Below are 26,847 nucleotides of genomic sequence, written 5' to 3'. Positions count from 1 at the left end.
GCCTAAAAAGTTCAGAGCAAAATTGACTTCCTTAAGATGGAAGACACATAAGCTAGATTGTATTTACTATAAACTTATATTCAGAAAACCATGGTAGAGTCCGTAATTGGCAGTTTTAATTGTGGAACTAATAATGGAATTATTCTAAAGTATTAAAAATCATATTTAAACTTCTAATGAGCAAAACTGAATATGCATCTATAAAATAATCATAAACTAAGGAAAAGCAGATGGACTCACTCGTTTCTAAAATGAAAACTGATCTACATTTTAATGCATTACAATATTTATATGACTGTGTCCCACATATTCCAATAAAATCTGCAATAATTCCGGCTGTCTGCTATTATTATAGTCAAATGGAAATGTTTCTAATTATACTCAAGGATAATACAGTCTTCCAGGTTCTATTATAAAATATGCCTTTTTTATATCTAAGTTGAGCACAGTATAAAAACTGTTAACAGAAGAGGGCAGAAAACAGTTTCACGGTACGCTGGAGAAAGTATGGAAATAGACTGTAGTAGGCAACTACTAACTATACAGAACATCCGTGCGACAGGGTATTGGACTGCATAATACGTACCTCGGTGCTAGGCCAATTGAAAGTATTATCCTCTTAAATTCCAGTTTTATTATTTTTGTATTCAATTTATTTAAACTAAAGAAAAATAAATGTACTCACTTCTCCCACCCCCCAACCTGTTCTCTGCATCTAGGAGTTTAATGTATGTATAACGGATTTTGCTTTCACATATAAGAGAGATCATATGGTATTTGTCTCTGACTTCTTTCACTTAGCCTAATGCCCTCGAGGTTCATCCACATTGTTACAAATGGCAGGATTTCATTTTTTTATAGTTGAACAATATTCCACTGTGTATATACACCACATCATCTTTATCCACTCATCCATCAATGGTCACGTAGGTTATTTCAATATCTTGGGTATTATAAATAATGCTGAAATGAACATGAGGGTAATATACATTTTTTTTAAATTAGTGTTTTCCTTTTTTTCAGACAAATACCCAGAAATGGAATTGCTGGATCATATGGTAGTTCTCCTTTTCCTTTTTTTGAGGACCCTCCATACCACTTTCCATGGCGGCGGCACCAATACTGCATTACACTCCCACCAACGGTGCACAAGGGTTCCCTCTTCTCCACATCTTTGCCAACACTTGCCATTTCTAGTCTTTTTTGATAACAGGCATTCCAACAGGTATGAGATAGTATCTCATTGTGGTTTTGATTTGCATTTCTCTGGTAATTAGTGATGCTGAGCGTCTTTTCATGTACCTCTTGGCTATCTGTCTTCTTTGGGAAAATGTCCATTCAGATCTTCTGCCCATTCGTAATCAGATTATTTTTCCCTACTGAGTTGTCTGAATTATATATGTATATATATTTACAGTAGAACTAGGGCTTATTAAGCTGTGCTTTAGTACAAGCGCTTGCCTACGGTGCTCATGATGTATACAGCCTGGACTTTCTGCCAATTCTTCTTGAGCAATGACAACAGGAAATTGACAGCTAAGTGGATGTTATATGGAAGCTCATCATCTGTAATCTTCATGCAGCCAATGGTCACATGCCAGACACAGCACCTTCTCCATCTAAAATCTGATCGTGGACCTCACTTCATCCACTCTGGCCCCGTGCTCTCATGCGGGTCAGCAAGGAAGGGAATGTGCCAGTCTTATTCAGGCCTGGGCCCAGGACTCAAGGGATCTGCTTCTTAGCCAGCTTCTTGACTAATTTTTATTCTTGTTGAGTTTCTTCAGCAGCCCCAATGTCCACGGGGGGAATGTCCACAGCCCCGGCCTCAACAAGTGCTGCTGATACCCCCAAAATACATACAGAGAACTTGGGGCCGGGAGTAGACTTCAGCCTGATGGTGCCGAGAAGCATTTGTCTTTCTGAGGGTCACTGTTCTTCAAGCTGATCTGCAGCTCCACCACCTCCCAAATCTTCTGGCACCTGCACTACTTCCTGTGCAGGACTTCCCGCACCAACTCATACAGGGTACCGTGGGAAACTTTATTGCTCACGGTGCCATGTGCCGCAATAACTGGAAACCTTAGGATTTTTGTTGTTGTTGTTAAGCAAGCTTTACGCCCAACGTGGGGCCCAAACTCATGACCCTCAGATTATGAGCTGCATGCTCCATCGACAGAGCCAGCCAAGTGCTAGTTCTTTATCTATTTTAGATATTAGCCCCTTATCAGATATATGATTTGGAAGTAACTTCTCCCATTCAATAGGCTGCTGTTTTTATTTTCTTGATGGTTTCTTTGCTGTGCAGAAGCTTTTTAATTTGATGTAGTCCCACTTATTTTTGCTTTTGGTGTCAGATTCAAAAAATCTTCTCCAAGACCCATAGCAGGGGACTTACCACCTATGTTTTCTTTTAGCAATTCTATGGTTTCAGGTCCTATATTCAAGTCTTCAGTCCACTTCAAATTAATTTTTGTGTATAGTGTGAGATGGGGTCTAGTTTCATTCTTTTGCATGCAGCTGTCCGATTTTTCCATCACTATTTATTGAAGAGACTGTCCTTTCTCTGTATATACATGGCACCTTTGTCATAACCTAATTGGCCACATGTGCATGGGTTTATTTTTGGGATCTCTATTCTGTTCCATTGATCTGTATCCGCAGTAATGCCAATACCACACTGTTTCAATTCCTATAACTTTGCGATATAGTTTGAAATCAAGAGCAAGCCTATCAGTAAAGTTTAGGGATTTTGTTCCACTGATAACAGAAAAGAAAGGGAGAGAAAAAAGAGATATATCAAAAAACAGTATCACCTATTGTAAGGTCAAGAACAATTCAGGAGGTCCTAGAAGCATTTTAATTTTTCTGCAAAGACAGATCACAAATCTTAAATGCAAAATATTTCAAAAGAGTAAATCCTTGTTTTGAGTTCTTTCTAGCAACTGGTTTCTTTTTTTTTTCTTGCATTACCCGATTAATGAAATTAAACTGTTAAATTTTATACTAAGACAAAAATAAACAAAACAGAAACAACTCATCTGCCAATTTCAGGCTTACCTCTTGAGCTACAGCCTGCCCCAGGCCCTAAGGATTAGCTCAAGGACAGATCAGAGAACAGTGAAACCCTGTTGCCTTGAGAGCCAAAGTACCTCGGCCATCTGAAAAAATTCAAAACTAGTTTCAAAAGAGGGATTTACCTCTACTGCATTTAGCTAAATGAATACATCATGGATTTTGAAGGTCTTCCAGAGAGTCTCAAAAAGGTCTTCAGCCAGCGATGCCTGGGTGGCTCAGTCTGTTGAGTGTCAGCCTTCGGCTGAGGTCATGATCCCAGGGTCCTGGGATCAAGTCCCACACTGGACTCCTTGTTCGGCACAGAGCCTGCTTCTTTCTCTGCCTGCTGCTCCCCCTACTTGTGCTCTTTCTCCCCCGCCCCCCATGCTCTTTCTCGCTCTCTCTGACAAATAAAAATCTTTAAAAAAAATTAATAAAAACTTAAAAAGGTTTTCAGCCACAGGAGAATGAAAAGGAGTTATATTAGAGAGGTCTGATTATGGATTATTCTTTTAATTTCCATAAATATTCTATCTTCTATCATTTTTTTTTCTCATTTTGATCTCTCAGAAGTTGGAAGTTTTTCTCAACTGTTCAGGATCCTTGATTCTCCATTTACGAGCCAAAAGGAGGCCAGTGCTGATGGCGGCTCCGTGTGCAAGGCACAGCCTGCCAAGTGGTGGCTCCCACGGGAGGGTTCGGAGCTGTTTCATTGAGGGACACCCAAACATCAGCATCTCTACATCTTCCTATTTTCAGTTCATTTTCTCCAGAAGAGTATGCATTAACCTTCTGGAAGGAAGGGGATGCAGTGGGTACAACCCCAGTGCCAGCATTCTTAGAAGCCATGTCAAGATGCCTCACTCCTCCATTTGTAGCCTTTGCTCTTAGCCCTGTTCTCAGTATGCCACCCCTCCACTGTGCCCCAGAGCTCCCACAGGAAGGCTCTCCTGGCTTAGCCTCTCAGAGAAGACATTCTAGCATTAACCGGGGAGGGGGTGGTCTCCTGACTGCGCATGGTGGTGGAGAAGAGCTGAGCATCCAACTGCTTCCTTCAATCACTCCTCCCAGGTGTCTGCCTTCAGAGACACCTGGTACTTCCAATTCCTAAGCCTTTCCAGGGTTCTATGGCAAGAACTGCCTGTTTCCTGGAGTTCTCCAACCCTGAAGGCATTTAGCCTTCAGCTTTCACTGATCAGTTGAGTTCATCATTACTCAACTTTCCAACTTGCAAAATGTTATTAACATTGTGTTCCCCTTTCCTCCTCTTTAAACTTAAAATAAATTCATGATTTTTTAAAAGTCCCTCTACTGATATTTTATTGGGGTTTCAGAAGAAACCAAAGATAAGCATGTGGGTTCAATCCACTATGCTTGAGAGCAATTCCTACGAAACAAAATTTTTTTGAATAAATTTATATTAAACTATTTTATGCCGATGAAATGTGGTTAAGCAAGCATTTTACCTGGACTCGACAAGTCTCCGGTCTCTTTTCTACTCTCCACAGAGCCACGCTAACTGGCTGCTGTGTGTGCCCAGCTCTTGGCAGGTGACCCAGGTCCTCCATCCCCTCAGTGCACGCCCACAGCGCTGCTGGCACAGGGGGTATGTTCCTCCAATGCAAACGCTCACTCCCTCTCTGTGCTCTTGCTTCTAGTGCCCCCTGCTTCCCTGCGCTTTCCAGTCAATTCTTTCCCCTTCTGTATGTGTGTGCTTCTATCTTCAGTCTCAATCTCCAAAGGCTTCTTCCCTCATTTTAAAAAAATGTAAAAATATTTGTAAAGAAACTATAGTTGCCTTCCACTGGAGGCTATGTTCATACAGCAGTTACTCCAAACAGGCCTCCTGTACAAAACAACTAGTTCTTGGCTAAAATACACCTTTTAGTGCATTGACGGACTTCCAAAAAGTAGAGGAAATCTCCAGGGACCCTTCCACCACAACCAAAAAGAACAACCACAGGCGAACAAACTGTGGCTTGAATCCAAAGTAAAATACTGAGCAGTAAACAGATTCGAAGGGTAGGGTGACCCAGACGATGAAAGCCAATACAAAGCTGCCAGTACAAAGCTGTGCCACCAGCTTGCCACTGGGAAGCTGAACCTGAGATGTCACATGAAGCCGAGAACCTCTGAAAGAAGTTAAATGGCCTCACGCGACGCAGCCTAGATCCCTCTAGAAGCAAATGCAAATCCCTCCTTTATTTGGGGCCTCAGATTAAGATGAACAAACGAAAGCTCACAATCAACATCATCAAATACATAAAGAAACAAACCACTGTAAGTGTTTGCAGAAACAAATTACAAATTCATACCCCTGAGGACTTAAACTACTGGATTTATGAGAGGCAAAACATAAAATAAGTATCAGCTATTACCTTGGGGTAACGGGGGATGATACCAAGACAGAAGACCATACACACATTGAAGGCCAAGGGAAAACACAGAATTTGGTAGGACTTCATAGTTTTGCCTGGGGCTAGTTTTGTCCCCTTTGACTCTCCTCGAAGGCATGCAATAATGGAAAGAGTTATATTTACAAAATGATACAAATTCCCTCTAGCAAACAATCTACTACCACGCCATACGTAGCTGTGGGGAAATGTTCATGCAGGACATCCTCACAAATGTCTACTACAATCGGGGAGCTTCTAGAGAGTCACATAACCCTCATAAAGCAGGCTTCTCCGAATGTGCCAGCAACACCCATCACATCACAGCAGAATTACAGTGAATCAGAACCAAAAGAGTCCTCAAATCCCTCAGCTGTTTGTAGATGGTCCTCCGCTTCTGTCAATTCAACCTTCGAACAACCTGTACTACTGTCTATTCTCTCAACCCCTGCACAGTCTCCCAAGTGGTCTCCCGTGCACGAGATTCTGAGATTCACATACTGATGAACAGATGTTTTTAGGTTGCATAGTGAGCTTCCTCTTTTTTTTCTTTTTTTTTTTACCATTTAACATATATATGCATTTAATTTTATTACTTCTATAAATTGTGAAAAGACATTAAAAGAAAATGTAAAAAGGACTTAACACCAGTGATAAGCAGAAATCTCGAACTAATGACATGTATGACTAAAATGAAAATTACATAGGCCAAAAATGAGAAGTCTTTCACCTTAGAAAGATATTTACTGTACTTAAAACTGGTGGATCAATAGTAGACTCAACTGTAAAGGAAAGAATAGAACAAAACAATGTGTAAAATCCAGAATTGCTAACTCCATATAAAAAAAAGAGGACAGGGGCGCCTGGGCGGCACAGCGGTTAAGCATCTGCCTTCGGCTCAGGGCGTGATCCCGGCGTTATGGGATCGAGCCCCACATCAGGCTCTTCCGCTATGAGCCTGTGCTTCTTCCTCTCCCACTCCCCTGCTTGTGTTCCCTCTCTCGCTGGCTATCTCTCTCTCTGTCGAATAAATAAATAAAATCTTAAAAAAAAAAAAAAAAGAGGACAATCTGTCAGTGCACGGACAGAATTACCAATATCAGACCTCACAGATGGCTCTTTTGGTGAGACAAGCATCTTGATAATGTGGCTCATGGCTGAAAAAGTGTCATTTTTACACTGCCCTCACTTTAGGTTATGTAGGATGTACAACAAAACTGTGCTTCTAGGGGTGCCTGGGGGGCTCAGTCGGTTAGGCATCTGCCTTCAGCTCAGGTCATGATCCTGGAGTCCCGGGATCAAGCCCCACATCTGGCGCCCTGCTCCGCGGGGAGTCTGCTTCTCCCTCCGCCACCTCCCCACCATTCATGCACACGCACGTGTGCGCTCGCACACACGCTCTCTCTCTCAAATAAATAAATAAAATCTTTTAAAAGAAATGCAAAAACCATGCTTCTCAAGTTGGGATATGAGTGGAGAGCGTGGGTACAAAGAGGGTTCCTCAGGGCCTCAAAATAAATACAGGACATCTCCAAAGTCCATCAACTTACTCAGCGGTATGCAATGACAAATAATTTTACATTAATACAATATTATTGTATTTATTTTAAAGTACAATGCACGCATAATTGTTTTGACGTAAAGCAAAACAAAGTGTTGGGTTTGCAGGTTCTTGGCTGGCTCAGCTCTCAGGCACCATGGGGTAAACATGAACTCCATTCTTGCTGCTAGACCTTCTGTGAAAACGTCTGCAACTCCCCAAGCAGGGCTGGTTTTGGTACTTTTGGCACCACAAAAACAAAGCCTAGCCTTACAAAATTAACACATACAAGACACGATTCTGATTAAAAGTTCTGTTTAAACATCAGTACATGTTTAACAAATACACATTATCACCATAGTAAATTGAACACATTTATTTCTTAAAACTCAAAACCCAACATATAAAGCTCTAGGTAGGCAAAAAGCCTAAAGAGGAAAGAGATGTGCTTTGAAAAATGAACCCAGGAATCTTAGGAGCAACACTGCCTTTGCCCTCAGAGAGATGTTAGCTGAAGAGTAGATGCAGAAAATTCTTTTTTTCTTTTCATAATTTTCATTTCTAATTATATTCCCCATATTTCATGTAAGAATCCCATTCTGCCCTTCTACTCTGTCAGATGTAAGTTTTAATGCTAAGAAATGAAACACCATCTTGAAAACTACAGACCCTCCCAACTACTGGCAAAGAAAAAAACCCCAAAAAACAACAACAAAACCCCAGATTATCATGAGAGAACAGTAACCTTTCCCTGTGTCTTCAGAAAAAGACCACACATTTCTGCATCATAAAACTGTCCTTAAATGTTATTTCTGACCAAGTAGTCCCAAAGACCCAGGGACTCTTCATCCTACAAAGTCATCTTTGACATGTACAAAATCTGTAATTCTGATTAGTCGTCTCCCTTAATGTGTCGCCCCAGTAATAACACGGAAGTTGACATCTCTGCTTTCTGAAAAGTATACTTGTGGTTTTTAATTTTATTTTTCACATGCATGGAAGTCAAAAGTCAATAAAAGTTTCAATCCTACTGGCTTTCTTATTTAAAAAGAAAAAGGAAGAAAAAAAAATTTGAGAGTCTTGGCTCATTGAAATTAATATAGGAGAAAAAAAGAGTGACAGGGCCAGGTCATTTAGAAATGAAAATTATAAAAAGAAAAATAGAATTTTCAAAATTCTACTTGTATTCCTAAAATTTTATCTTTCTATGTCACACATGCTGTTACGAGAATATCTTCAAAAGCAATACTTACTGTAACTGCCAGGAGATTTTTCTTCATAAGTAAAATGAAGTTGCAGTTCCTCCTCTGACATCTCACAGATGAAAACTTTCAGCAAACAGCAAATAATAAACAAAGCGTTGTGTGTCTGCCAAATGAAGATGTGGCTGGAAAGACCAAAATCACACAAGAATCCATATTTAATCACGAGCATGAGCACCATCTAGATAGTTCATGATTTCTCAAGCACTTTGCCCATTCTGTTTGTAATATAAAGACAATGTCTGTATCTTTTCATGGCTCATGATTTATTACACCACTACAGCCTACTTCATGTTTCATTCTTTGTATTTTACTCAGTGAGTCAACCTAACAAAAATATTTTCCTTAGGCATGACTGCTCTTTGTTCTTAACTTCATACTTGTCCCACACACAGGCAGTTCAAAGAAAAGTGAAAAAAAAAATTTTAAGTATAATAGAATAAAGAGAATATATGCAAGCACACAATCAAAATTTTAAGTAGGGCACTGCCAGCAGCCCAGTACAATACTTGCTATTTGTAGTAGTAACCATGAACTCAAGAAAAATCTTAACTGGATTCAATATAACTTGTTTGGAAGCAGGGCAATGAAAATTTTTGAAGAGATTGCCATCCAAAAATGGTTTTAATAAATGCTTGAGTGCATAAAAGATTAACCTTCCAATGTATCAAATATAAAATTATAATACCTATGTTAGCTATAGTGGAATTAAAATAAAAATAAAATAAAATTATAATATCTAATCTGAACCTTCTTTCATTTACTAGGAAAGATAAAAAGGAAACAGATGTGGAATGAAATAATCCTCAAACTTGGTCATTATTTAAACTAGAAACGAGCAGCAGTGATAATGGAGGGGAATTACCTTTTAAATAATAATTACATCACTATTAACCTTCTTAAGAAATACATTTCTGAAAATTGTCTAAAATGTTGAAATCAAACAGATTCCAGAATTAATAATCTCACCACAAGGACTTGGACAGTAAATTATAACCTCTCTTTTACTTTTTAATAATGAGAATTCCTTTATAGCTTTCAAAAGACCATAATCTATTTCTACCAAAAAATGAAAAATACTCATATTTCTAAATATAAAGAGAACATCATTTTATCAGCCAGCTTACTTCTGACATTCTGCCGAAAGTTTTAGTTCTTTGGTTCTAGAAAGGAAGACCTTAATTAGCGCACCAAGGTTTCCTGTTCGAGGGTTGTTTACAACTGCAAGAGAAGATAAGGTATTAAAAGTTAAAATTAAAAACTGAAATCAAAGTGAACATATTATAGTATTTATAAAACCAAGTTGTCAAACTGAAGTTGCTCCATAGGCAAACCTGTCACTTTCACATCTAATTAGGGAAATAAACAATGAGAGACATTGTTGTTTGGCCTTAATTCTGAACAAAAAATGATCTGCAAACTGAAAATGACAGACACAGTAGGAGAAAGTAGCCAATTCATCTTAGAATTCAACATTCTAAAGAGAAGAGGTAAGAGTTGATATATACTCAATTTATACACATATATATTCTCTTCAGAAAAGCAAATGTTAGGGATGTCTGAATGGCTCAGTTAAGTGTTTGACTCTTCATCTCAACTTGGGTCTTGATCTCAGGGTCATGAGTTCAAGCCCCAAGTTGGGCTCCAAGATAACTGAATTCAATATAATTTGTTTGGAAGCAGGGCAATGAACAATTTTTGAAGAGACTGCCATCCAAAAATGGTTTTAAAAAATGCTTGACTGCATAAAAGATTAACCTTCCAATGTATCAAATATAAAATTGTAATACCTATGTTAAGCTATAGTGGAATTAAAATAAAAATAAAATAAAATTTTAAGTGGAGACTAGTTAAAAAAGAAAGAATTTAGAAAAGAGAGAGAGAAAGAAAGAAAAGCAAATGTTAAAAAAAAAATGATCCCCAGTATATAGAATACAATAAACTATAATGGTAAAACTCTGTTCAGATAATCATAAATCATTCTAATGAAAAATAAACAGAAACATAAAGCAATATGGCCAGGGAGAAGCTATTAGTTCAGAAAAAATTTTAAGGAATTTGTTTAAAAAATTTTTAAGTTTAAAGGTGGACATTTCAGCAAATCCAGACAAAGAATTGAGCAGATACTGTCATAAGAATCAGAAGATCTGATTTCTAGATCCAAGTCTATAATTAACAGAATATTAAAATTCAAACAAATTACTTTTTTTCTTCAACCTCACTTTTCACATCAAAAGAAACAACAGGTAACAGAACTAATATACAATAAGTGCTTTACCCACATCATCTCATTTAATCCTCAAGACCAACTATGGGAGATAAGCACCAATATCACCTCCATTGAACAGATCTTCATGTCTACGTTGTTACTGCTCAAGGATACATGCTTATCTATTGGTTCCAATCCTTGGCTCTAAAATGCTGTGCTACACTAACCCCTATAAACAAGAAATTAGACTTAATGAAAATATAAAGTTCTATCGGTCTGCACAGTAAGACACATGTGATGGTTAATTTTATGTATCAAATTGACTGGATCACAGGATGCCCAGGTATCTAGTGAAACATTATTTCTGGAGGTGTAAGTGAAGGTGTTCCTGCACTTTAATTTTCAATGGAGTAAAGCAGACTGGCCTCTCCAAAGTGGGTGGTCATCATCCAACACATTAAAGGCCTAAACAGAACAGAAGTCGGAGGAAGGCTGAATCCTCTCTCTGCCTTACTGTTGAGCTAATACATTGGTCTTCTGCCCTTGGACAGGGACTTAACAACACTGGCTCTTACGGTTCTCAGGTCTTTGGACTCGAACTGCAACTTACACCACTAGCTTTACTGGGTCTCTGGATAACCCTACTACATCACAGAAGGACAAAAGTTAAGAACCCATCAGAGCTAGAGAGTATTACACTAAGTGAAATAAGTCAGAGAAAGACAAGTACCATATGATTTCACTCGTATGTGGAATTTAAGAAACAAAACAAACAAGGAAAGGAAAAAAGGGGGGGGGGATGAGAGACAAACTAAGAAACAGACTCTTAACTATAGAGAACAAACTGATGGTTCCCGGGGGGGGGGATGGGTGAAATAGGTGATGAGCACTGGGTGATGTATGAAGTGCTGAACCACCAGACTGCACACCCGAAACTAGTATCACACTGTATGTTAACCACCTGGGATTTAAATAAAAACTTAAAAGAAAAAACTCATCAGAAAAGACAGACTCTTGAGTCAGAACCTTTAATTTTACTGATGAAGAAAAAGAGGGCACCTGGGTGGCTCAGTTGGTTAAGCGTCTGCCTTCGGCTCCAGTCATGAACCCATGGTCCTGGGACTCAGTCCCATACTGGGCTCCCTGCTCAGCAGGGAATCTGCTTCTCCCTCTCCCTCTGTCCCTCCCCCGTGCTTGTGCGTGCTCTCGTGCGAGTTTGCGCTCTCCCTCTTTCCAACAAATAAAATCTTTAAAAAGAAAAAAAAGAAAAAGAGACCCAGAAAGGTTAAGTTTTGGGCCCAAAGTCAACAATGTTAGTGACAAATGCCCAGTCTTTTTGCTTTACGAATGGTTTTCAAACTGTGAGATTCCAGAGTTCTGAATATTTCCCTTTTGAAATATATTTTTAACTGTTTTGAAAAATGGAAATGCAAACACTCAAACCCATTGGCCTATGCTGCCAGAAAAATTCATTTTTATGCAGACCTGAGATTTACGCTTTTGCTGCCATCTCTATGCATATATTTGAACTTCTTGAAAATGTGTCAAAGATTTGGAAAGATGGACCAAGCTTCAACTACATCTTAAATATTTTACAATCCAGGTATGTACCTACATACTTTAAAAAAATCACGCATGGGAATAAGCATACCATTACAACATACCTGCTTTGTGCTCAGTAACTGTCAAGTTAACTCTGGTCTAGCTGCTGGGTAGGGATTCTTGTCACAGCTTGAGTCAACGCAAGTTACTGTGTAACTTCCCCGTTGTGATGAAACATTGCAGCACCTTGCTATTTGAGTGTGGTTCACAGAGTAGTAGCAAGAGCATTATCTGGGACCCGCTGCAGAATCCCAAGTCCACCACCCTGCACCTACTGAAGTAAACAGTGCTTCCCAAAGCCTAATGAGCTTTTAAATCACAAGGCAGTCTTACTAAAGTTTAAATTTTTTTAAATATTTTTTATTATATTATGTTAGTCACCATACAGTACATCATTAGTTTTTGATGTAAAGTTCCATGATTCATCACTTGCGTATAACACCCAGTGCACCATGCAATACGTGCCCTCCTTACTACCCATCACCGGACTATCCCAATCCCCACCCCCTCTCCTCTGAGGCCCTCAGTTTGTTTCCCAGAGTCCACAGTCTCTCATGCTTCATTCCCCCGTCTGTTTACCACCCCCCTTTCTTCTTCCCTTTCTTCTCCTACCGATCTTCCTACTTCTTATGTTCCATAGATGAGTGAAACCATATGATAATTGTCTTTCTCTGCTTGACTTATATCGCTTAGCATTATCTCCTCCAGTCCCGTCCACGTTGCAGCAAATGTTGAGAAATCGTTCTTTTTGATGGCTGAGTAATATTCCATTGTATATATGGACCACATCTTCTTAATCCAGTCATCTGTTGAAGGGCATCTCGGCTCCTTCCACGATTTAGCTATTGTGGACAATGCTGCTATGAACATTGGGGTGCATATGGCCCTTCTCTTCACTATGTCTGTATCTTTGGGGTAAATACCCAGTAGTGCAATTGCTGGATCAGAAGGTAGCTCAATTTTTAACTTTTTAAGGGACCTCCACACTGTTTTCCAGAGTGGCTGTACCAACTTGCATTGCCACCAACAATGTAAGACGGATCCCCTTTCTCCACATCCTCTCCAACATTTGTTGTTTCCTGCCTTGTCAATTTTTGCCATTCTAACCGGCGTAAGATGGTATCTCAATGTGGTTCTGATTTGAATTTCCCTGATGGCTAATGATGTTGAACATTTTTTCATGTGTCTATTAGCCATTTGTATGTCTTCATTGGAAAAGTGTCTGTTCATATCTTCTGCCCATTTTTTGATTTGTTTATTTGTTTCTTGTGTATTGAGTTTGAGAAGTTCTTTGTAGATCTTGGATACCAGTCTTTTATCTGTACTGTCATTTGCAAATATCTTCTCCCAATCCGTGGGCTGCCTCTTAGTTTTTCTGACTGTTTCCTTGGCTGTGCAGAAGCTTTTTATCTTGATGAAGTCCCACAAGTTCATTTTTTCTTTTTTTTCTCTTGCCTTTGGAGATGTGTCATGAAAAAGGTTGCTGTGGCCGATGTCGTAGAGGTTGCTGCCTATGTTCTCCTCTAGGATTTTGATGGATTCCTGTCTCACACCAAGGTCTTTCATCCATTTGGAGTTTATCTTTGTGTATGGTGTGAGAGAGTGGTCAAGTTTCATTCTTTTGCATGCAGCTGTCCAATTTTCCCAGCACCATTTATTGAAGAGACTGTCTTTTTCCCACCAGATGTTTTTTCCTGCTTTATCAAAGATTAGTTGCCCAAAGATCCAAGGGTCCATTTCTGGGTTCTCTATTCTGTTCCATTGGTCTATGTGTCTGTTTTTGTGCCAGTACCATGCTGTCTTTGTGATCACAGCCTTGTAGTACAGCCTGAAATCCGGCAATGTGATGTCCCCAGCTTTGTTTTTCCTTTTCAACAATTCCTTGGCGATTTGGGGCCTTTTCTGGTTCCACACAAATTTATGGGCTGTTTGTTCCAGTTCTTTGAAAAATGTCATTGGTATTTTGATCGGGATGGCAATGAAAGTGTAGATTGCTCTGGGTAGCATGGACATTTTAACTATGTTAATTCTTCTGATCCATGAGCATGGAATATTTTTCCATCTTTTTGTGTCTTCTTCAATGTCTTTCAAGAGTGATTTGTAGTTTTTAGAATATAGATCCTTTACGTCTCTGATTAAGTTAATTCCGAGATAACGTATGATTTTTGGTGCTATTGTAAATGGAATGGATTCCCTAATTTCTTTTTCTTCAGTCTCATTGTTCGTGTATAGAAATGCAACTGATTTCTGAGCATTGGTTTTGTATCCTGCCACATTACTGAATTGCTCTATAACTTCTAGTAGTTTGGGGGTGGAGTCTTTTGGGTTTTCCATATAGAGTATCATGTCATCTGCGAAGAGAGACAGTTTGACTTCTTCTTTGCCGATTTGGATACCTTTTATCCCTTTTTGTTGTCTGATCGCTGTTGCAAGGACTTCTAGTACTATGTTGAATAACAATAGCAAGAGTGGGCATCCTTGTCATGTTCCTGATCTTAAGGGAAAGGCTTCCAGCTTTTCCCCGAGAATGATATTTATAGACATATAGACTTTATATGGTTCCTGATTCACAAAAACTAAGACGACTAGATATTTGACCACTCAGTCGCTATTTTACAATGCTAAAAATTGTTTTCTAGTAATATAATGGTATTGCTTTCCTTTAAAAAAAATCTTATAAGATATATGCTAAAATATTTACGGATAAAATGATAGGAGTCCTGAGGTTTGTATCTAATATGTGAGAACACGCTGCTTTCTGTTGTTTGTTTTGTATATCCTTTTCAGTTATCAGCTTTTCTGTACATATTTCATACTTTCATTATGGGTGAAATGTAATGGTGAGAGACACAGATGAGGCCTGCCCATGAGGTAAAAATGGGTGAAACTGGAAGATGAGCTTACAGCCATTTACTACGTTATTCGGCCCTCATTTCTAGAAGTGTGAAACTTCTAAAAATCAAACACCCGTGAAAACATACAAACAGAAAAAAGTTCACGGAAATGCTAATTCCAGATAGACGGTCCTTCTCCCCCCAAAAACAGAGAACACTTTCACTAACTATAGAGTTCATAGAACTGATATAAGTATTTATTTGGTAATCAACGGACGGTTAGCAAAGCTAACTGCTTGAAAGTACCTCTGAGGACTAAATCTCCCCCTCAGTGTCTACTCCAACCAGAAAACTTATCTCCCACCAAGTCACTTTCTACACCAACTCTGAGGCTACAAACCCCAGGAAACAACTGGGAAGAAATAAACACGCCAGACACTGAACAACATATGCTAGAGGGACAGGTAGAAAAAATGTTGATTCAGATGTTCGATCCAGGAATTTTATAATTCCCTCACACTCCAAAGCCAAGGAGTATGGGTAAAGGAAAGTCCCACTTAAACCACTCAAAACCTACACAAAATAAAACCTGCTTGGGTTCTAGAAATTAGGTTGGATAACAGCATCAGTCCGCCTTCAGGCTAAAATTAACCAGCAGATTCAACAAGCATCTACAGGATCCACGTGAGGGACAAAGTTAATAAACGCATGCTCTCTGACAGCAAACAACGGGCCTACGTAGGTACTCCTTGCACCTTTACCCTGCTTTATTTTTCTAAAGAGACATATTACATGAAAGGAGATATATTAATTTATGCTCTGACTCCCTATTCAGACAGATCCATGAAGTTAGGAATCCAAGTCAGTCTTCTTTGCCAGAATATAGACTACGTTATGGAATATATAGCACAGGTTATAGGAAAGAGCAGGTGCTCAATAAATATTTGCTGGTTTAATGAATAAGAAAAAACAGTAACACTGGGGTAAGGAATAAGCTATGCTAAAATTTCAGCCAAAGGGCTGAATCAAAACTATCAAACGGGGGTGGCACCTAGCTGCTCCAGTCAGTAGAGCATGTGAGTTCGAGCCCCACATTGGGTGTGGAGCCTACTTTTAAAAAAAAAGGACTGGGGCGCCTGGGTGGCTCAGTTGGTTAAGTGTCTGCCTTCAGCTCAGGTGATGATCCTGGAGTCCTGGGATCAAGCCCCGTATTAGGCTCCCTGCTCAACAGGGAGTCTGCTTCCCCCTCTGCTCCTCACCCTGCTCTTGGGCTCTCTTGCTTGCTCTCTCTCAATAAATAAATAAAGTATTCTTTTTCAAAAAACTGTCAAATGAATTTAGTAACAAGCATCATCGGTGGAAGATGAGAAATTCATCTATTTAAAAAAAAAACCCTGAGAGACACTGGGAAAAAATGAGTATAATGAAAAGAGAGCAGTCTGACATCCAGGAAAAACAAAGAATGATTAAAAACAAACCAAAAAATGAAATAACTAAAAGATGCACTAGAATCTTGACAGAACTGTTATGTATAAAACACTGAATCCAAGATATAAAGGAGGAAATTCAAGACATGAAAGGCGACAAAGAAAAAGAAGATACAGAAAGCAAAGAACAGAAATCCAACCTGAATGTTAATAGGTGATTCTAAGTTGGGGGAGAAGAAACTCAAACACAAGTAAAATCAAAGCCAGAACTAAAGAAAACCTCGGAACTGAAAAAGACCTTCATGAACCAATTAAAAAAAAAAAAAAAACCCTCATCAACTTACAGGCAAAATCATAAAAAAGGATAATGAGAAATAATCATAACGGTTAAAGGAAAAAGTCTAACAAAAAAAGGAACAACAACAAAAAAAATTAGGGTCCTCTCAGGTAACCACCTTCTTACACCATACATAAAAATAAATTCAAAATGGATTAAAGACCTACAAGTACGACCTGAAACCATAAAACTCCTAAAAGAACACACAGGCAGTAAATTTGAGTTCAGTCTTTGCAATATTTTTTTGGCTCTGTCTCCTCAGGCAAGGGTAACAAAAGCAAAAAGTAGACAAGTGGAACTACATAAAACTAAAAAGCTTCTGCGCAGCGAAGGAAACCATGAACAAAATGAAAAGGCAACCTAGTGAATGGCAGAAGATATCTGCAAATGATACATCCAATCAGAAGTTACTATTCAAGGGGCGCCCAGCTGCCTCGGCTGGTGGAGCACACGACTCTTGATCTCAGCGTGACAAGCTCAAGCCCCACCCCGCTGGGTATAGAGAGGACTTAAAAATAAAATCGTTTTAAAAAAAAAGTTAATATTCAAAATATGTAAAGAATTCATACAACTCAATACCAAAAATAACCCATATCTGATTTAAAAAAAGGCTAAGGACCCAAACAGACATTTTTCCAAAGAAGACACACACATGGCCAACAGACACAAGATGCTCAACATCACGAGTCATCAGGGAAATGTAAGTCAAAATCACAGTGAGATTTCACCTCACATCTGTCAGGATGGCTAAAATAAAAAAGACAAGAACTAGCAAGTGTTGGCCAGGATGTGGAGAAAAGAGAACCCTCGTGGCCCTATTGGTAGGAAATGTAAACTGGTGCAGTTGCTGTGAAAAATAGTATGAAGGTTCCTCAAAAAAATTAAAAATAGAACTATTATATGACCCAGCAATCCCACTTCAAGTATTTATCTGAAGAAAATGAAAACACTAACTTCTAAAGGTATCTGCACCCCCAGGTTCATTACAGCATCTACGACAGCCAACATATGGAAGCAGCCCAGGTGTCCGCTGATAGATAGGTGGAGAAAGAGGATGTGGAATATACATACAGTGGAATATTACTCTGCCGTAAACAAGAACGAAATCTTACCATTTGTGACAACATGGATGGACCCAGAGGGTACCATGCTAAGTGAAAGAAGTGTGAGAAAGACCAATATGTATGATTTCACTTATATGTGGAATCAAAGAAAAAAAAAGAAAAAAAAATCAAACAAAACAGACTTGTAAATATAGAGAACAAAGTGGTAGTTGCTGGAGGAAGTAGGGGGGGAAGGGGAAATGGGTGAAATAGGCGAAGGGGATTAAGAGATACAAACTTCCAGTTATAAAATAAGTAAGTCACAGGGACTGTAAAGTATAGCATAGGAAACAGAGTCAATAATATTGTAATATCTGTGTATGAGGACAGATGGTAACTAGACTTATCATAATGAGCATTTCATAATATATGTAAATGTCATCAAAACCAAATCACTGTGTTGCACACCTGAAGCTAATGTAACACTGTATGTCCACTACCTTCAATTAAAAAAAGAAAAGAACAAGCTGAAAGAGTATGGCTGAACAGAGTCCATTACCACTCCTGTAAGTAAACTAGCATGTGTCTTACTCCTACTGACTAAACGTTCCCTTCGATCACTGAGCACCATGAATAGAATTATTATTAAATATTATCAAGAATATGTCACTTCATTAATTCAATTCATATGACACTACCAAAATTTATAACAGAAACTGAAATAAATGCCACACACATACATATACACACATGATCATTTTGCCCCTTACCTAAAGACCTGCAGACTGAAATGGTTGCTTCCTCCAAAAGCTTCAGCTCGGTGCTGGCAAGATAGAAAAAAGGTAATTAGTAACTCCAACACTAAATATGTACACACTAACCAGTTAAAGGAATACATAAAAATAAAGAGAAAAACAATTTAGGAGGAAAATATGGTATACAGCAGTAAACAATAAAATCAACAAAATAAAGTTAAGCTTCTATTTTCAACACAATTAGAAAATGTACTATAATTCTCAATATGAGATTCCTAAAAGAGAAGCACTCGAGGAGCCCTCCCTTTCAGGCACTGGGGCAGGGGAAGGGAGGAGTGGAGAGACTTAGAAAAATACAAGAAAGTTACTCTAAAGTACCAAGCACAGAGCAGGGGCCCCAACTGCCTAGTTTGAAGGGCAGTACCGATCATGGGGTTATAGTTATTTGGGGAAAATGCCATTATTTTTAGGAGATACAAGGAATCTCATGATATCTGCAATACCTTCAAATAGATCAACAACAAAGAAAGAACAAGGCAAGAAAAGAGAGAGAACATATACATAAGCTTCAATGATTTATAGACATATAGGAAAACAGAAACAGAGACAGATGCAAAGTGACAGAGAGACAAGAGGTACAGACACAGACAGACATAAAACTCAGAAAAAAACACAGGGGAAAGCTTTATGACATTGGAATTGGCAATGAGTTCTTCGAAATGACACCAAAAGCAGACATTAAAAGAAAAAATATGTAAGCTGGGCTTTACCAAAATTAAAAGCTTTTGCACATCAAAGGATACTATCACAGAGTAAAAAATCAACCCAACAGAATGAGAGAAAATATCTGCAAATCATGTATCTGATAAGAGACTAATACCTGGAATATACAAAAACAAACAAAAAATCTGACTCAACAACAAAAACCACAAAAACAATCCAATTTTAAAATGGGCAAAGGATTTAAACAGACATTTCTTCAAAGAAGACATAAAAAAGGCTAACAAGACATATGAAAAGATATGCAACAACACTGGTCAGTAAGGAAATGTAAATCAAAACCTCAATGAGATACCACTTTCACACCTATTAAAATGCCTATTTTAAAAAAAAAAAGGAAAGAAAGAGAAAGTAAATGTTGGAGGGGATGTAGAGAAATGGGGACCCTTGTGCATTACTGGTAAGCATGTAAAATGGTGCAGGTGCTATGAAAAAGAGTATGGCAATTTCTCAAAAAATTAAATATAAAATTACTATGTGATCAAGCAATTCCATTTCTGGATATACATATACCCAAAAAGGACTGAAAGCAGGGATTCAAACTGACATCTGTATACCATGTTCACCATCATTCACAACAGTCAAAAGCAACCAAAGTGTCCATCAATGGATGAATCCCGGTGCAAAATGTGGTACATCCAAATATTATTCAGCCTTAAAAAGGAAAGAAATTCTGACACGTTACAACATAGATGAACCTCGAAGACAGTATGCTAAGTGAAACAAACCAGCCATAAAAAGACAAATACTGTATGATTCCGCTTATATAAGGCTCTTGGGGTAGTCAAATTCATAGAGAGGAAAGTAGAATGGTGGTTACCAGTGGTGACGTTGGAGGCAGAGATGGGAAGTTAGTGTTTAATGGGTAGAGTTTCAGTTTGGGAAGATGAAAAAGCTCTGGAGACGGATGGTGGGTTAAACGACAAAGTGAATATACTTAATGCCACAGAACTGTCCACTTAAAAATGGTTAAGATGAGGGGTTCCTGGGTGGCTCAGTCAGCTAAGTGTCCAACTCTTGGTTTGGCTCAGGTCATGATCTCAGGGTCGTGAGATGGAGACCCATGTCGGGCTCTGTGCTCAGCGTGGAGTCTGCTTGAGATTCTCTCTCCCTCTGCCCCTCCCCACGCTGTGCTCTCTTCCCCCCCCTAAAATAAACAAATAAATCTTTCTTTTAAAAAGTGGTTAAATGATCAATTTTATGTTGCATGTACTTTGCCACAAAAAAAAAAAAAAAAAAAAAACCACGCACATTCAAATTCCAATTCCAGCTCAACCGTTAGGAGTTACATGATCTTGGGCTAGTTTCTTAACCCTTTATGTCTTCATTTCCTCATATATACAACAGAGATGATAATGAGCGTGTCTGCTCCATGAGTGTTGTCATCATTAAATGCCCTAACACCTATGAAGTGCTTACAACAGTGTCCAGCACAAAGTAAAACCTCAGGAAATCACAGCTTACAGTATTGTTTCCAAAATGTAGTGGATTTTCCCCCACTTAATTAAAATAATGCTTTATGCTTGTATAACCCTTTAAATGTTTTTCACAGCACTTTGAAATTTATTAGCACATTTAAATCCCATGATGACCTCTTCTAATAAGCAGAACAGTTATAAACCCTCTTTTTATGTACACATAAATACATACGGAATGTATTATTAAAATTGATTTCAGGGGTGCCTGGGTAGCAGAGTCGTTAGGCGTCTGCCTTCGGCTCAGGGCGTGATCCCGGCGTTCCGGGATCGAGTCCCACATCGGGCTCCTCCGCTGGGAGCCTGCTTCTTCCTCTCCCACTCCCCTGCTGTGTTCCCTCTCCTGCTGGCTGTCTCTGTGTCAGATAAATAATAAATAAAAAAATCTTTCCAAAAAAAATTGATTTCACCTGCTTCACTTTTCTAACGTGGTTGTTGGAAAACTTGAAATTACACGTGTCTCCCCTGTATGTGCATGAGAGCCGCTCTAGAACCTGTCTCCCAACAAGTGATGACAGTCCCATATCTAAGTATTACACATACACACAGCTAAAACCTACTCATTACTTCAGTGAACATGCCATTACCTTGGGAATCTCAAATTATATTCACATTCAAAAAGATAAGTGTCTTTTCAAAGTTAAATCTGTAAGTTCCTCCCAAGACTGAAGATTTTTTAGGCAAAACAACCCAGAGATGATCCCACAATAAAGCGTGTATGGGTCTCCAGTCTTTATCACTGTATTTTTATTTTATTTACAAAAATATTTTTAGTGTCTGCCCGCCTCACAATGTCTGTCAGTCTGCTCATCTCCCCATCCTTTTCTCCTATCTTCCCACCTAACAGGGTTGTTCAGCGTGACCCCACTCCCTGACTACTGCTGACTCAATCAGGGATAGAAATCTAATGTAAGCCACTCCAGTCTTGGGGAATTTGGAACTGAGATGGAAAGACAGGCTTTCCATACGCCTGGAACTTGGCTGCAAAGCTGAGCGTTATGAGAAACCATCCCTATCCACTGAGAAGCAGAGAAAGCCAGTTAGTAAGAAAAATGACTAAAAGAGCTTTGAGGAGAAAAGCAGAGACTAACAGAAAGGACTCTCACGATTCCTGCCGGCTTCCGATTCTTGGGATCAGTCCTTCCTAAAGCCTAGCTATGTTTTCGATCTTGGATTCAATGAGACATCCCTGTCTATTCATCACATATGCCCCTCTTTCTGGCAAATGCTAAATCAAATTGATTTCTGTTAATAACCAAAAGACTTCTAATTAATAAATCACTGTGGTCAGATTTAATAATATACATTAGTAGTTGGCAAGAAGTAGAAACTATGAATTACTCAATTTATTGGTTACTCAAGCAAAAAATAAAAGAGGTATAAATGCTAAAGACTGTAAATAGCTTTATGAGGTTAATAACTAGACCACATGCATAAAATCTGTTTCAGTGGTACTTCTACTTTCTTCAGTCAATAACACTCTCTTAAAACTCGCTGGAACCAAGAGCTTCAATTATATACATGTGGCTCCAACCTTCAAAAGCTTCTATGTCTGTTCATTCAGCAAACACTGCCTGGATGCTCAGGACACGCTGGGTTCTCTGAAAGATGCTGCCTCTGCCTTCAGGTTACACACAGAAATAAAGAAGTAGACAGACTATTTAGTGGAGGGGAAACACCAAGATCAAGGCCAGCCCTTGCGTAAGCTCATGGGAGGTGCATCCGGAAGGAGCAGTCACGGAAGGCATCCCGGAGGAAGCAACTGCAAAAGAAGTGAGTCTGGCAGACAAAGGGGAGGAAAAAGGGGAGGGCTTTCCAGACAGGAGTAACAACGCATGCCAAAAGCATGGCATCACAGAAAGCCGGGCACATTCTGGGAAGCAGAGGCTAATCTACACTGGAGAATGGCAAACCAGAAGACTAGAAACGTATACTCGATGGCTGAAGTCTGTAGTTCAGTTTCTCAACTTGTTCTCAACAGAAAGGCACTGAATGGTCCCAAAACAGGGTTCTGACTTATTTTTCATACAATATGAGCCTGAAAAAATGATTAATTCCTACATCTATTAGTGAGGCTGGTTTGGACAGCACTTCCTCCAGGAAATCTTCTTTGATCACGTAAGACCAGGTCTCTGGTCTCTGTCCCAAAAGCACCCAATTTGGTAGCAACATTACCCAATTCCTTGTCTGTGCCTCCCTCTGCTCCAAGACTGTGGGCTCCTCGTTCATCACAGCATTCCCAGCCTGGTACAAAGCAGGCACATAATAAAAATGTCCTGACTGAATGAATGCCATTGTCCAACACTTTGTTAGAGGACGAAACTAATTATTTCCCCCAGTCCCTCCAGAAACACTTCATACTCTCCAGCCCTTGAGGCAAGATCTGCCCCAAAGCTTAAATTTTTACTAAAATATTTTTAAAATACGCTTATTTAATTCCAAGTATGAAATAATATTTCTTTCTGAAGCAGTCTGATTTCTTTGTCACTCAAGGCTGAAGAGACCAGAAAGGCCGGGAATTAGCCCACCTCTCTTGCGGTAAGCCGGCCAGCACCTGCCGGGCCGGGTCCAGATCCCCTACACACCACCACTGTTGTGTTGATCTCAAACAGCACCACGGCCACCACCTCCTTAACAATCACCACTTCGGGTCAGAAGCATCTCCAGTGCCCAGGTTATAATAAGCAACAGGAGACCAGGGAAAATGTCTCATTCAGCCATGCATCCCAGAAGAAAAACACTTGGTCGTGACCCAGTAAATCAAAGGTTCACAGAGCTGTTTGTAGCAGGACGAGTGCAGCTCCCGCACCCTGAAGCGTCACTTATTTCTACAAAGGAAATCAGCCAGGCACACCGCCCCTGCCAAAAGCAACACACTGATTGTTATAATAGAATTCCCCTTGCTCTCATCCCTCCATCCTCCAATTTTCTAAACTTCTTGGAATATTTTAAGAATATTCTTCGTTCTCATTTGCTTGATTTAGAGCTAAAATGAGGTGGTAAGCAACTGAGGTGGTTGGTAACTGTTGCCGCATATTATAGGCATCTACACGCAGTGCTGTTTTAGTTAAACAAATGAGCTCAGATGTTCTGGCAGCAGGCAACTAACAAATCATCGTTTGCGGTAAAAAAAAGTAAAATGGTGCTACAAAAATGGCCAATGTTTCCAAGACAATTACAATTAGAAACCGAATGTTGTTTCTGAAGGTAGATTTGGGGCACTGGGAGCATGCAAAAAGGGGGCAAAAGGGCAGCAAATATTTAGACCAATACAGATTCAATAAATGAGTCCCACACAGAGAACTTCAAACTCATTGTACACACAACTCTACAACTCGAGGTCAATTTTTTAAATGTCGATAATGGAGATTAGGGATGAATACTCAAAACTAGTCATCTCTTAATCAAACTTTTGCTAAATGAACTAAACTCTACATATAAACAACCATATTGATCCAATGATCAGGAGTGGCTCAGTCTGAAGCAATCCTTCTATGTGATAACGTATCAGGCTCCTCCTCCCCAGGGTTTGGCCACTCTGCCAGCAGCAACACAAACAAACCAAGTCACAGGAGTCTCAGTTTTGCTGGTGACACCCTGATGAACAGTGAGACCCATGGGACTGGAGATATTTTCCCAAGAATCACATGCACATGTCTCAAGAAAATGTGAAACTGGGGGGCGCCTGGGGGGGCGCAGTCATTAAGCGTCTGCCTTCGGCTCAGGGCGTGATCCCAGCGTTCTGGGATCGAGCCCCACATCAGGCTTCTCTGCTAGGAGCCTGCTTCTTCCTCTCCCACTCCCCCTGCTTGTGTTCCCTCTCTCGCTGGCTGTCTCTCTCTCTGTCAAATAAATAAATAAATAAAATCTTTTAAAAAAAAAAAAAAACCTTTAAAAAAAATGAAAGAAAATGTGAAACTGGTCTAGGGATTTTTCCAGTTTTAAGAACCTTCACTGGACTTCCTTAAAGATAATTCAGCAATGTAGTGGTTATTAAAATTTTCACAGCTACAGGTAAGTTCTTAAACATAACCACTGCCATTTCTGTTCCCTTCCTTCCTTTGATTTCATAAAGAGACTCTCCCCAGGGAGAACTCTCTCAACCTCAACCTTGCACTGTCCCCATGCTTCTATGAGAGCTTCTAAGACAATATTCCCCCCAGTGAATACCAATAATACAGCTCAATGATTTCTGAGTTATGGCTCAAATAACCAATACAATAGATGCCACCTCTGCCGAATGTGCTAACATACAGCAAAACCAAGTTAAACAACCAGGAAGCGCAGGCAGCGGAGAAGAGGGATCAAGTACAGCAAAAGAGGGAAGAATCTCAATGTCCCACGGAGTTTGGATTTCACCCTGCATTAAACGGGAAGCCACTGAGCACAGAATCAAAAACACACAGAACACAACTCTTAGAGCAACAGCAAGGTGCCCAGGTTTACAACAGTTAAGTGTCTGACCCTGACTACAACCATCTTGAGATTTTTAGAATAACAACAAGAATGAATAAAACTAATGCTTCTAGTGACAGATATGATAAAGCCTAAACATGTACTCACAACACTACCATTAACCACTGCGGCCAAGTGTTGGGCCGGCAAACTTAGATAAACCACTAACTTAACTGTCACTAAAGCAGAACACAGTCAAGTTTAAATGTTAAATGTTTAAAAAGTTTAGTTGAATTCCACTAAAATTATATACCAAATGGGAATACTGGGAAGGAATACCAACAGGAAAAATATAGAATGTTTCTGCATCCCCTGGATTCACTTTCAATACTTCCACACCGAGTACACACCCTCTCAACTTAACTGTTTCCATCAATTAACAGACTCCTGCACACTGGCACATGAATTTCCAATCATGTGGCCTGTTAATGAAAATGATGTACACCCCTGGCATGATGGAAGGAGTACATATTTTGAAGACACGTGTTTAAGTTTCAGCTTCCTCGTTTCCTACTGGTGTAACCTAGCCAAGTTACTTAATTTGAGAGTCTCAGTTTCTCATCTGTGAAATGGAGGTAACGGTACCACCATCTCATAGGACAGGTGTAAGGAGTATATGGCAAGATATAAAAGTGCTCAGCAAACAGCTCAATAAATGTGAGTTCCTAACCCACCACAAAAATGAAACAAAACCATACGTAGTAAGCTATCAAATTTGCATATATTTATTCCTTTACACAACTTACAAGTAATCTGCCAGTCTCCCCGTCTTCCCCCACAACACAGACGGAAGGATAAAACAAAATTCAGTAACCTTTGAAGTAGTTTTACACTTTTTGTGTCAAACAACTGTAAGCAATCTGCTTTGATTTTATTTACATTAATGTTTTACTATAGAAGAACAACCCTAGTGGATTACCAAGGAAATCAAAAATCCTTATTCACCTAGCAAAACTTCTCAATTTTAAGTAACTTTTAATAAATGGCAGAACAGAGACTTACATCTAGGTAATTTTTCTTTTTTAAAAGAAAATGGTTTTTTGGGGCACCTGGGTGGCTCAGTCAGTTAAGCTTCTGCCTTCGGCTCAGGTCATGATCTCAGGGTCCTGGGATCGAGCCCCACATCAGGCTCCCTGCTCAGCAGGGAATCTGCTTCGCCCTCTCCCTCTGCTCCTCCCCTTGCTTGTGCGCGCTCTCTCACTCTCTCTCAAATAAATAAAAAATCTTTTTTAAGAAAGCTTTATTATTGTAAAAATGAGCCATACTAAAGACACGAGGTAACACTACACAGCTGTCAGAACTGCTAAATTAAAAAAAAAAAAAAAAAGAGTGACAACATCAAATGCTGGCAAAGACATTTGACACAGAGAAACTGGATCTCACATACATTACTGGTGGGAATGTAAAATGATATAGCTACCGGAAAATAGTTTGGCAGTTTTGTACAAAACCAAACATGTACTTGGTAACTATGCTTATCATGGTGAGAATTTTGTTATGTATACAATTATCATCTCACTAGGCTGTACATCTGGAACTAACATGTCAACTATACTTCAATTAAAAATAAATTTTTAAAATATGTTTTAAAAAACAAACTTCAACCTGCGCTTACCATACAACCCCGTGACTGCACTGTTGACCATTTATCTCAAAGAGATAAAAACTTACATTCCCT

At 39.3% G+C, this 26,847-nt stretch overlaps 1 protein-coding gene and 1 pseudogene across 4 annotated transcripts in view; both read right to left on the bottom strand.

Moving 5' to 3' along the window:
• DYM (dymeclin) overlaps positions 1–26,847 on the bottom strand; it is a 341,153-nt gene that overhangs the window by 271,660 nt on the left and 42,646 nt on the right. For all 4 annotated transcript variants that reach the window (XM_087869834.1, XM_045790039.2, XM_045790038.2 and 1 more), the window contains exons 3-5: positions 18,475–18,527; positions 9,380–9,473; positions 8,244–8,377 (exon numbers count right to left, since the gene is read on the bottom strand). In XM_087869834.1, the coding sequence (XP_087725960.1) occupies positions 8,244–8,377; positions 9,380–9,473; positions 18,475–18,527 (281 nt within the window). The remainder of the gene's footprint in view (positions 1–8,243; positions 8,378–9,379; positions 9,474–18,474; positions 18,528–26,847) is intronic.
• Positions 201–2,153, bottom strand: LOC123787543 (large ribosomal subunit protein uL1 pseudogene; annotated as a pseudogene).

The sequence above is a fragment of the Ursus americanus genome, chromosome 19 (genome assembly GCF_024610735.1).
Source record: "Ursus americanus isolate L20-20 chromosome 19, mUrsAme1.1.p, whole genome shotgun sequence".
In the NCBI taxonomy this organism is placed as follows: domain Eukaryota; kingdom Metazoa; phylum Chordata; class Mammalia; order Carnivora; family Ursidae; genus Ursus; species Ursus americanus.
Note: the sequence above shows the minus strand (reverse complement) of the source record. Positions and strands in the feature narration are given on the sequence as shown.